This window comes from Aythya marila, assembly GCF_965140915.1.
Source record: "Aythya marila genome assembly, chromosome: 10".
Lineage (NCBI taxonomy): Eukaryota > Metazoa > Chordata > Aves > Anseriformes > Anatidae > Aythya > Aythya marila.
Genome location: NC_139051.1, coordinates 10,642,388 through 10,654,458, shown reverse-complemented (window position 1 = coordinate 10,654,458; position 12,071 = coordinate 10,642,388). Strand labels below are relative to the sequence as shown.

Sequence of the window (12,071 nt, the reverse complement as noted above, 5' to 3'; positions counted from 1 at the left end):
GGTTCTTCTGGACACTGCCCCCACTAAATAATGCAGCATCACAAGCATGTCTGTGTCAGGGTGCTGCTGAACCGCTGGTCAGCTTTGCTTGTGGCCCTGGTTGTTTCCATTTCCTAGTAGAGGAAAAGCATCTGGCATCACAGAAAGGGGCAGACCAAGTATTCTGTGTGGAGAAAAATCATGTATCCGCATGCTAACCATGAGACCGCCTGCTGCGAACCAGCCCACGGTGTTGTGCATTGTTACTGAGCAGCTCTCTGATTCAAGACAAGGACACTGTTCTGAGGGCACTGAATGATGCAGAGAGCTGTTTGGGTGCTTCACAGACAGATCCAAGACCCAGGTGCCTCCTGTGGTGATCTCAGCCTGGACAGACACAGGATGGGCGCATGGCAGGGACTTAAGGGTGGTCAGGGCAACCTGGGCTAAGGGTGGGTGTCAGGACACTGACAGCACTCTGAGCATGTTGTGTGTTGTAGGGAGATGAGACATGGGCAGGTGTGCCCTGTGGAAGGCAAAAACCAAAGCCATCCTGTAGGATGTCACTTCTAGGCAGAGCGCTCCGCTAAGGCTCCATTTGCGCTGTGCTGCTCACCTGCTGTTTGCAGCCAAGTCTAAAGGCAGCAAGGATATCAGTGCCTTGCAAGATTAAATTCTTTGATTCCAATCTCTTTAGCTAGAAAGTATGTTGTTTCATCTAATGCTTGTCTCTGTCTGTTTTAGGCTGTGGCGCCTGCTGTGAAAAGGTATGCATAATGAAATGATTAAATCATGCGTTTTCAAATAATCAAAGTCATGCTGTTTCAGCTATGCTGAAATCCTGTTCCTCTTATGAGACATCCAGCCAGATTCAGAATTTCTTTTGGATTTTGTGTTTCTTAGCAGGACTCTGAATAAAAAAAGAGAATCTGGCTAAGGCCAGTTCTGCTCTCCTCTATGCCCAGGGCCAGATCTGATCACATTCACATTCTTCTTGTGTCGCCACAGACAGAAAATAACTTTGCAGTCTGATTTTATGCTCTAAAGAAAATCATTCACACTGTGACAGCACTTCAAAATATTTCAATCCTTATTCTGTATATGCTGCTGGCTATGACTGCAGTGCAGAAAAAATGCTTCACTGAATCTGTAGTTATGGGAAGGGGTAAAGCTTCCAAATAACTCCTTTCCATTTTGATTTTGTAACTAATCCCTTGTCCCTTCTGTATCTCAGTTTGAGATGTCTCCCCTGTAACTCCACACTACTTCAAGCTTTGGCATTCCTGATGCACTTAGTTGCTCAACACTGCTTAAAAACTGCACAATAAGGTCAGGTGGTGCTATTTGGGCTGCTACACAAAGAATCACCTCCTGACTGTGGGAGATTTCCCCAAGGAAATGTGCCCTGGCACGGATGTGCTGAGGGGAAGCAGCTCGTTTCTTGCTCCCCAGACAGGGATGGAGATCCCCTCTTCCTAGGGGTGGCTGGAGCAAGGAGCCTGAATTCTGCTGATGTGCAACCAGATGATAGACTTAGAAGGATGGCCAGGAGGGGATGTGTGATAGGGGCATGTGTGGGTGTGATGAAGTGCAAACAGAAGGAACAAAGAGCATCTGAAGTGAAGGAAGTGAATCAGAAAGAGATTTACTCTGAGAGACTCTCACCAATCCACCAAGGTAAGGTCTCTTAAAAGGATGCTCTCAGGGCTGATTGACATAAAATGAAAGATCCTGTTTGGTTTTTTTGTTTTGTTTTGTTTTACTTGCTTGCTTGTTTGTTTTTTAAGGGGTGAGCATATATGTGTATGTTCCCATGTTCTGCTCACTGGAGTCATTCTCAAATAGGAATGATGTTGTCCAGGTGGACTTTCTGACCTCCCGAGGTCATGGAAGCGACAGGGAATGGATGGAGGGCAATATGCTCATTTTAATGAAGGGACTGTATTTACAAGGGAGGTGGCACAGCAAATACAGGAGAGCTGCACCATGAGATATTTTTCTAGGTTGATTCTTGCAGATGCAAAATACAGCCTCGGGGAGAAGAATGGTGAGCATACCCCTCCCTCCTCAGAGTGCCACAGTTAGGAAATTGAGTAACAATTGCAGTCTATCTGAGAAGCAGAGAAATTTAATTGAATAGCAAAATATCAGATCTGCATTTCAAATGGAGGAATTATCTTTTTTTTTGGGGCCAAGCAAAAGTGTTTAATTTTGACAAAAGGAGATAGGAACTCATCTGCTTTACCATAATGGAAACCGTCACAACCAGGCTCATTTTTATTATGACAGTGTTGCTCCAAGAGGCCTCAGATCCGCATGTGCAGTTCTCCATCCTGAAAGCACAGCACCTCAGACCAAATGACACCTGCACTTTCAAAGAGACTCAGTTCTGTACTGCAGTGAAAGGGCTCTGGAGCACATGGCTTCACCACTGGGATGCCACCCTTGTTCTGTGGGTTGAATATTGAAGACAACGTGGCAATAGGATAGAAAAAAAAATACTGCTGCCGAAAGCATTAATCACAAGCATTGAATATGGTAAACCTGGGTAGCTCTAAGCAGGCAGCAGATGGAGATGGAAGAAAAGGAAATAATTTGGTTCTGCATTAAGACAGAGTCAGTTTAGACAACTGCTTTTGTTTGCAGTGCAGAACAAACCCAGCGTGCAAAAAGCAAAGAGCAATTTCTTCTCTCCACATGAACAAAGCTGGATGGTTATGCTGGCTGCTGTCAGTTCTAAAATGCTGTTGCAGAAAGCAGCAGTGCGATGGTATTCTCTTTTGCTCTGCTATGGGGTCTTTGGGACAGGTTATGATGCTGCCATGGAAAAACCCACCTGGACATAGAAGCTCGACAGCTGGTCTCAGATCTCTCCTGTTGAGCACAAACTTTTCCCAACTAGCTTTTTGCTTTGCAGCTCACAGAGATGAGTTATCCCATACTCCTTCCTCATCTGACATGAAGCTTATAGGGACAGGCACCTTGTGATTCACTCACTGGTTTGATCCTGCACTTGGAGCTGCACTGGTGACGAGGATTTCACCCAGCTGGGCATCCAGAGAGGCTCTGTTGGAAAGCAGGTTCCCAGCTGAAGCCTCTGTGTAGAAACTGGTTTCCAGAGTTAATGTCACCAGTGCCCAGGTCAGATCTCAGCCTTGCAGGTGTCTCCCTCATTCACTTGGCTGCTTTACCTCTTCCTTAAACCCCAAACTTCAACCATCCGCCAAGGGGGAAGAAGAGCTGTGTGTGGCTTTAGAGTCTTCAGTGCAATCTATTTGAAAAATGTCTATTAATAAAAGGTGTAAGGCCTTTAGCAGTCAAGAGTAAAATGACTTTGTGTAAATAACAAATTATACCAGTCCATATTGATTTTTCCTGTCTGAGCAATTCCCAGATCAAATGTGCTCCTTTTACAAGTCAAAAGGTGATTTTTCTAACTGCAGTCTCTCCAAACTCTGAAGAGCTAAAACCCAAGTTTTTCTTTCTCTCCTTCATCACTACTGTAGATAAAAACCTCAGAGCAAGGACACGCCTTACCATTTTGTTGCTGATCCATAAAGCTTACTTTTTAAATAAGAAAAAAGCTTCCCAGCTCCATAAACCAGACACAGCTATCAAGAATAATTGCACAGTAAAGCCATAGCTGTGTGCAGGCTTTATCCTCCTGAGCATCCCGAGTGCACTGCCTGACCTGCAGATGCATCCTCCATCGAGTCTGTTCTTTTCTGACCAGCCTTGCTCTGCTCGACCCAGGCAGTGACAGCCTTGTGCATACAGCAGTGACAAGAAACACAGAGCATGGCGAAGGAAGAGACGAAAACATCTGAACTATTAAAAAAAAAAAAAAAAAAAAAAAAAAAAAGGCTTGGGATGAGGTGAGTTTGCAGCTCAGTTGTTACCCATATTCTTTATGCATTGTTGAGCATTTGGCTTTGATTTGGCCCTTCCTCCTCGAGACACACCAAGCACATCCTGCTGCTGCCCAGTGGTTTGTGGCTGACCCCGCTGCCCTGAAATCTGCTGGCAAAGCCGACGGCAGTAGTGATGCTCCAGGGCCGTGCAGAGTCCGTGAGCGGGCCCCACAGCCCATTCGCAGCATTGTTGCCTCGGGTAGCATTGTGCAGCCAAGATGATGGATTTTTAGGAAATGAATGAATTTAACATTTATTCATGAGTGCAGTCTCTGAGGACTCTTAACATCTCTTTCAGTGATGACAACAAGACTGGCATTCCAAAACAGAGGAAAGATATTAAATACCAAAGGAACATCCTATTGAGGGAGAGGAAATCAAGTTGATTTAACTCCAGAAAACAAAATTGAATACTTAGGATATTTCTTTCTGTACTGCTGATATCAACTTTTTATTATTATTATTTTTCTGAGCAAAAACGAACCTTCCATTTTCTTTTCTTTTAAGTTGCTTCAATTTCTTGTCATGAAGGCTGAGTGAGTGGCACTGTCTTTTCTTCTAGGACTTTTCTGAGGAAACAAACCAGTGAAGAAGTGACGGTGACCAGACCTGGACTAACAAAGCTCTAATAAGGTACAACACGTTGCCTGAAGCTATGCCAGAGGCCAGTCCACCAGGACAGACTAATCAAGGGCATGGACAATACGTCTGTATTTTGGGTTTTGTCTGACCTTAACCCTCTGTATTTTGGGTTTTGTCTCACCTTAACCTCCAGTCCCACACTGGAGCAGCACACACCGCACTCGGTCATTCCAAGGCTACCATCAGTAGCACTCCTGGGTAGCCTTACTCCAAAACCCTTCAGAGGGAAGGAAAATCATTTAGAGCAATTCCTCTGAAGAAGAAAAGCTTAACAGCATAGTATACTTTTTTTGTGTGTGTGGCACAAACCTTTCTGTCCCCTCAAGGTTCCTTCTTTTCCAGATTTCCCAGCTGTTCTGTGCCCACATCTCTCCTTTCAGCTCCCTCCTTTGCAGTAGGGCCCAAGGGTTTTGCACCCAGTTTTTCCTGATTCTCATTGGTCTGAGAGATGTCCTAGTCATAAGGTTAGAGCTGAATACCAGGCATCTTACACCTGCAGGGGGGACAAAAAAAAAAAAAAAAAAAGAAAAAAAAGAAAGGTTGCAACTTGTTTATTTCCCCTGTCTTGTTTTGTGCATTTTGCTCTTCGTATTCAAGCAGCACACCTGATCTTTCTCAGACAATTTCTCTCTTGTTATTTTCTCTTATAGTCTCCCACAGCAACATCCCCAAACTTATCTAATAAACAGGGATGTTATGACATCCTTGCACAATAACTCTAAATACCATCACAGGAAACATCACCTAATAAACGATACAATTACTGCAAAGATGAAAACCAGCGCTCCTGAGCACACACAGTGAATTGTTCTTTGTCTTGTCGAACAAATTATTTTCTTTTCCTTTTTTTCCTTGAGTGCTTTGTTTTGCTTTGCTTTGCTTTTCAAGTTGCCTCTTATTTTTCCTCATTGCTTGTGATTGCATGCAAGAAATGTATATCTCCGGGCACAGAAATACAAAGCGCAGTCGTTCAGAGCTGCCACTGGAATGCAGGTCCACCCAGTTCATTTTTTTCCTATCGTACTGGGTGGAGTGGCTCCACAGATACTCCTATACACACCCTTTCTTTTTTTGGTACTGTTAATTATTTTAAGCTACTCTTCAGGTTGGTGGCATAGCTTATTACCATGGAAAATGAGCAGTTCCTCTCCTTCTGTGGTGACTAGTAAGTAATGAAAAGCTTTTGAGCTCAATTTATTCTGACTTCCACCACGTCTTGCTGATTTATCTATTGTGCTCTAAAAAAAAAGGCCAATTAAACCCAGCGGTTAAACCAGACAGACAGAAGGGCATGCATTTTCCTATCAAAAGGTGTTTCTGAAACAAAAATAAAGACAGGCTCAAAGCCAATAAATGGTATCTCTTGCTTCGACCTGCGGGCAGCACTGCCCGATGAGCACTGGCTCTGCTGTGACAGGAGCACCTCGTTACCTCCCCACTTAGCTTTGGTACCACCTTCAGTCCCTGCAGTGTGCTACAAAGGAGCCCAAATGCCGTATTTTAATAATCTGTCTTGCTCACAAAAGCAGAGCCAGCAGCAGCCAAAGGGAGAGCAGTTGTAGGCCAACCAAAACACAGCTGTTGTAGCTCATTTTGAAGTCCACCAGCCTTTTCTGCTGGCCCTTTTCAGAGATTAAGCTTAATCTCCCCTATGTGAGGCTTATGTCGCCTTATTCGAGAATGGTTTCACTCACAGCCTTTGAGTTTTTTCCTTTTTACCTCATCCTTTGTGGTTATGGCAGGGAAACGGCTTTCATAGAAATGTACCCAGGCAAAAAGCAAAGCTGAGCAAAACCTGTGTGGTTCTGCCACGCAGCCACCAGCCAGGCCAAGGCGCGCAAGAGCCCAGGAGCCCGCAGACTTCCTGAGAACACAGGGGCTGATATTTTGGTATTCCATCAAAATCAGGTAATAGCGACTATTTTGTATGATTTGAACAACTGGGCACATATGCTAAGCGAAGGCTGTGTGTTAAGTTGAATTGTATTCCTCTTTTTTTTTTTTTTTTTCAGCTTTATCTCAAATCCAGATGTGAGCAAAGCGTGGGAGAAGGGGCAGTTGTCTGCTCTGCATGGATCAAAATTTCAGCAAAATGTGCTGTGAGCTGCAGCACGGTGAAGCAGCCGAGTTCCACCAGCCTCCCTGCCTGCCTCTGTCTGTGCTGTGCGACGGCCAAAGCAGAGTTATAAGTAACTCCTCTCCTCTGCCAAGAAACTCCCTGCGCTGGTTTATCCAGAAGGGTTTCTGCACCAAAGATAGCCTCTGGTGTGGGGGTTTTGTTCCGGGTCTGCTTTTAGGGGAGAGCTGTTCCAAGAGAAGTTGAAAGTCTGTCTTCAGGTCTGTGATTATTGTGAAAGCCTGGACGGGAGCTTTTTTGGCTGCTTACGTGTCACAGCACTTTTCTAACGACCACTGGTTACTGCCTTGGTTGAATAGGTTTCCTAGATTAACTAGGAAAAAAAAAAAAAGAAAAAAAAAAAACAACCTCCACCCTTGGTTCTTTTTCATTTTATAATTATCTGCTGTTTCTCCAGAGCTGCTCTTTTATCCTTATATTTTGCTCTTGCCTGGATGTGCCCAGTGCCTTGCAATTAAAAGGAAGCAGCTCTATATAGTTCCCAACCTGAGATCACATGCTGCAAATCCTTGCTCATTAGAGCAGTCCCACCAGGGCGAATGAGTCTGTTTCACATCAGGTCTGCTTGCTTTGTGAAGTTTAGGAGGTTCTGACCTTAAGTTGTGTGTTTTAAAATGTCAGCAAAATGTTCTCTGACTCACCATTAATAGTATAATTGCTAATGTGATGAATATCCAAAAAAAAAAAAAAAAAATCCAAATGTGTTTATATAACTATCAGAAAACTTGCATTCCCAAAGGGAAGGAGCAGTTGTACTTTCAACATCACTTGTGTTTTGGCCCAGAGGTGTCCTATGTGCTGTGCCAAAAAGTAATAATGCAAGGGACAGGGTCAACGTAGGACTGAATTTATTGAAAATTCCTTACCTGTGCTACTTGGCAGTGCAACAAGGTATTCAAAGAAGGGAAGAGTTTTAAAAATAAGTTTGTTGTGTACTTTGTGTTTTTTTTTCTGTAGTTCTCGGCTTTTCTGGTTTCACTTCTGGTTTGTGTTCGATCAGTCAGTGCTTCTATGCTTTATGTGCTCCGAATTTAAAAGACATCTGCTTCACTTCAGCTGTATCCCCCACTGTCAGATTCTGCTTCCTCCTGTTATATGAATGCTAAATTATTGCTGGCACGGATATGCAAGGAAAGAAAATCCGAATCCAGAGCCACAGATAATTGCTGATCCTTTTAAAGTGCCCAAACCTCTCATGAGATCTTTGATGCAGAGACTGTTCAGCAAGGCAGACTAAGGTTTGACCACTCTTTTTGCAAGCACAAGAACAAGCACCTGCAATTACTTTATGAAAACAACCACTGGTAAGAGTTACAAATCAATACATGCAATGTGCTTGGGATATTTTATTTTGATTAAACCATGCTTCATGTAACATTCAGAGCTTCTCAGCTGCCTTGTTAGATCCCTGGCATCACGGCAAGAGGGCAAAGAGTGAGCCACCGCCTCTGCAGCTGGCATCAGGCAGCCAGATGCGCCAAGCAACCCTGCAAATTTTGTTGCTTTAATTTTTGCTGTTTCCTATAGATGGGTGATGCTGCAAGTAATTTACTAGAAGTCACAACTCACTTGGTAGCCAAGTGGTTGCAAGTACAAATTACAGAAGAACTGTATTTAAGTACATTATTAAAAAAAAAAAAAAAAAAAAAAAAGAAATGTAAAGCTGACTCTGAGCTGGCCAGGCAGGAGTGTTAATGAGCAGGCAGTGTGTACGAGGCAGATATGCCCTGTCCACAAGTGGGCACCCTTCCCTGCAGGTTGGGGAAGGGATTTTACTCTGACCCATGCAGCCCTGCAGCATCTGGCCTGTTGCTGGCTCGCATCTGGCCAGCTGAAAATTCAGCCGGAGGAACTGACATCCATCTGCACCCATGGCCTGACACAGCTCAGGGTGCAGTTTGAGGTTAAAGCTAAAACAATCCTTTTTTTCTAGGAACGACGCCTTGGGCAAGGCCTGTCTGATCCAGGAGATTTGATGTTCTCAAGAAAAAAAAAAAGAAAGCAAAGAGGAAAAAAAACCTTCTTTACTTCAAAGCCATGTCTTTCCCCTACTTATAGGGGTTGTAACAAACAGATCTTGTGATCTTACACAGTCAATCACAGCTCTAAGCTTGTCGTCGCCCACTCTGTCAGTGACCTCCTTGTCACAAGTCCAGAGAAGGGGGAAAAGAGCCAAAAAGCGAAATGCCAGTGTGATGTTTAGGGTCAGCTTGAATAGCAGTTATACTTGGGAAAGCTGTGACCCGTTGGTAAGTGTTGCTCGAGCCGGGGCAGAGGATCTGCACACCGAATCACAGAATCATCAGTCATCCATTTCCCTGTAACCGCAGCAGGGAGGAGACAACGAAACAGCCAAAGTGCACGCTTCCTAAGATTTAAAAGAACATTGTGAAATAAATGCCAGAAATATTTAGGCTATGCAAACGTCACAAGCCAGGTCTCAAGCCAACTGCAGGCACCGTCTGTGAGCGTAGCCCATCCGCGCAACGTGGCGGGCTATCAGCAGGTTTTTCATCGGCAGAGCCCTGACCTCTGGGGAGCCATCCTGTGCTGATTTACTGCTGTGATTTCAGCCAGGCATCTCCTGGTGGGGTGGGACTGACCACCTGGCACATGTTTTGAGAGGTGTTAGAGGAATTTGTTAGAGCCCCGGCGCTTACAAGAGCACTGCCCACCACTGCCGGGGTGTGAGCGCTCTCCCTCCCGCGGGGTGGGTGCTTTGCTGTTTGTGCCTGTTCGGATGGGGTTTTATAATCTCTTTCAGGCTCGTTTTGTAAGTCTTCTGGGTAATGAGTTCAATGCTTTTTTTAGTTCTAGGGCTTGGTAATTGCTTGGCTCCCTTCCAGTTGATGCTTCCTGAGCACAAAGAGGGAAGTGTGCTCCTCTTTATTAGGGCTTTGATGTATGTGCCTTCCCCTAAACAACGTAAGGAGAGGGTTTGTCTGCGATGGCTTTGCTGTGGTGGGGCTATGATGCCAGTGAGGGCCAAGGGTGGAATTAGACAAACTGAAGGACACATGCAGGGGATGGTTTTGGGAGCACATGCCCCTTGGTGGCTCTGAGCAGACTGGGCAGCTCAGTGTGCCGTCACTGCAGCCGTTGGTCCCTCCAGATGCACACAGACACTTGGAGGGATGCAAGAGCACACTCTGCTCTTGGCTGCTCTTTAAAGAGCAGCAACAGCTCTCTGCAGATAGAGGCTGTTTTGTACTAGTAAAGGCATTGTTCCCTGTGTCAGTCAGCAGCACCTGGAAAAGGTTTGGGTGTGAGCATCCTGATCGAACAGCTTGAGGCAGAGCAGCCTCGCTGCCACAGTGGGCATCCTTGGGAAAGCATGGGTTTGGGTTTAGAGCATTCCCAGTATGGGGAGAAAGCTTGGTGTGCTCCCCAGAAAGAACATCAGATTTTCTAGAAATTCAGCCAATTCATCTGCAGCATTTAATTTCTAGTCCAGAATGTCTGTGTGCTACAATGGAGAATGAAACCTCTGGGGGAGGTGGTTTGATTCAAACTGTGTGTGTGCAAGGGAAAACCTGCTAAAATGATAAAAACCTGGACTATGTATGTATACTGATGCTTGGCTGTATGGATAATATAATATTTATTGGGCAAGTTGAAGCAAAATAACAGCTTTCCCCTTTAGTCTGGAAGTCTCAAGTTAACTTACACTGAGATGTGTAAGTCCAGGAACTTGAAGTGAATGGAAAAAAAAATACATTAGTTCTTGAGGAGATAATTTGACAGGAGTCTAGCTGACTTAACATTAACACTCAGAAAGCATAAGAGGCTGTAAGTTAACCGTCATTGGCTTCCGTCTCCTTTCACCCTATGGAAAAAGATTTTCCTCTCATTCTTCTGTTTTCTGACCCTTTTGAATGCAATCAAAATTAACTCAGCTTTTCAATTCAGTGAGACCTTTTAATCCCGTCTGTGTACGAAACACTTCACACCACACTGTGGCACTTCATAGTAGATTAAATTAACTCTTCTGTATACTCCTGAACAGTGAGAGACCCTCAGCCTCAACATATAAAATAAATCTGTGCATAAAGAGAGTTTAGTAGAAGGCTGAATGTTTTCCAGTCCCTCAGAACCATGCAGATCTGTGTTTCCACCACATGCCCATGTACCTGTGTAGGTTCAGCCAAATGCCTGACTTCACTGGATGTCACAGAGCCCTGCAGCTTTTTCTCTCCTTTTCCTTTAGAGCCAAACCTGCTGTCTTCTGAAAACCTCCTGGAGACTGTGACTGCTGCCTGCTGGCTGCTTCCAGGCAGTCACACATCTTCCCTTCCCCACCTTGTGCTGTGGGAGGGCTGCTCACCCCTCTCCAGGCTCTCTTGCAGGTCAGTCAAACAGTCAGAAAAACCTTCTGGGTCCACGGTACTCACATGGGATGGGTGTTCAGTACAAGTTAAGACCAGGCTGTTCCTGATTCTGATGGCAGCATGCAAGCCTGCAGCACAAAAATTTCCCCATGGGTTTCACCTTGGAGGGATCCTCTGTCACCACACTGGGTGCTTTGGGGAGAAGGCTTCTAAACCCATTTGTCTTCCTGCAACATGGGACCACCACTGCCCTCACAGGGTGCAGGCTGTGCAGGTGTCCACAGAAGCCAACACCACAGCTCCCAGAAGTTTGTCATCAGAGACTGACCTTCAGCACTGAACCACACGGCTCTCTCCAGCTCTAACCTTCTCGGGAGGTAGGAGGAGGTTGGTTTGGTAAGTAAGCCTCAATGTCCTACAAAGAAATTATCTAGATGGGAATTAGTAAGAGCACACATGAGTGCTTTTAAAGTAAGCTGCTAGGAAACAGGTTACCTCAACCCTCTATTTTGCTCTGCTACTGACGTATTTCGCAATCATGTGCAAGTCACTTCACCTCGATGCAAGGATCATGCCCCTAGGAGAACAGCCTCTCATGCCTCTCTAGTAATAATTCTGTTTACTTTCTGCTTTGTCCCTGCTCAGTTGTTGTGGGGTTACAGCTTCTGTGTTTGGAAGAGGATAGTGTGGATTAGACGGCCATGTTGCAACAGCCAAATGAGCAACAGAGGACTTAAAATGGGAGCAAATGTGTAATTGGTTAAAGAGGTCGTTAACTGGGAAGGAACCCGCGGCTACTGGTAGGGCACAGAGCTCCATGTTCTCACCTCATCAGCATTTGGAAACATTTATGGGGCTCCTACAAGGCTTTCAGGATTCATTGTACACTTGGCTGTGTTCTTTTTGCCATAAAGAGCTGTGAATGTGTTGTGCTCCCCATGGCATTAACTTGTCTGGCAGCACAGCCCCTCTGAATCAAGGCATTTTACAGTCAAATCACTAAAACCCTTTTGGAGCTTGCCAGGAAGAATCAAGTACCCCCTTTCCAGAGCAGAAGTGTGGGGAGAAAGCTGC

General features: G+C 45.0%; 1 protein-coding gene and 1 long non-coding RNA gene across 2 annotated transcripts in view; both read left to right on the top strand.

Annotated features, from left to right (window-relative positions):
* Positions 1 to 1,560: 1,560 nt before the first annotated feature.
* On the top strand, positions 1,561 to 7,196 carry LOC309881939. The gene is made up of 4 exons (XR_014318210.1): positions 1,561 to 1,656; positions 3,733 to 3,854; positions 4,453 to 4,523; positions 6,545 to 7,196. It is a non-coding gene; the product is annotated as an uncharacterized lncRNA (long non-coding RNA).
* Positions 7,197 to 7,741: 545 nt separating this feature from the next.
* The window catches only part of CHST13 (carbohydrate sulfotransferase 13), a 40,401-nt gene continuing 36,071 nt past the window's right edge, over positions 7,742 to 12,071 (top strand). Inside the window, exon 1 of the mRNA XM_082768502.1 lies at positions 7,742 to 7,973. Coding sequence (XP_082624628.1) covers positions 7,958 to 7,973 — 16 coding nt within the window. The 5' untranslated portion in view covers positions 7,742 to 7,957. The remainder of the gene's footprint in view (positions 7,974 to 12,071) is intronic.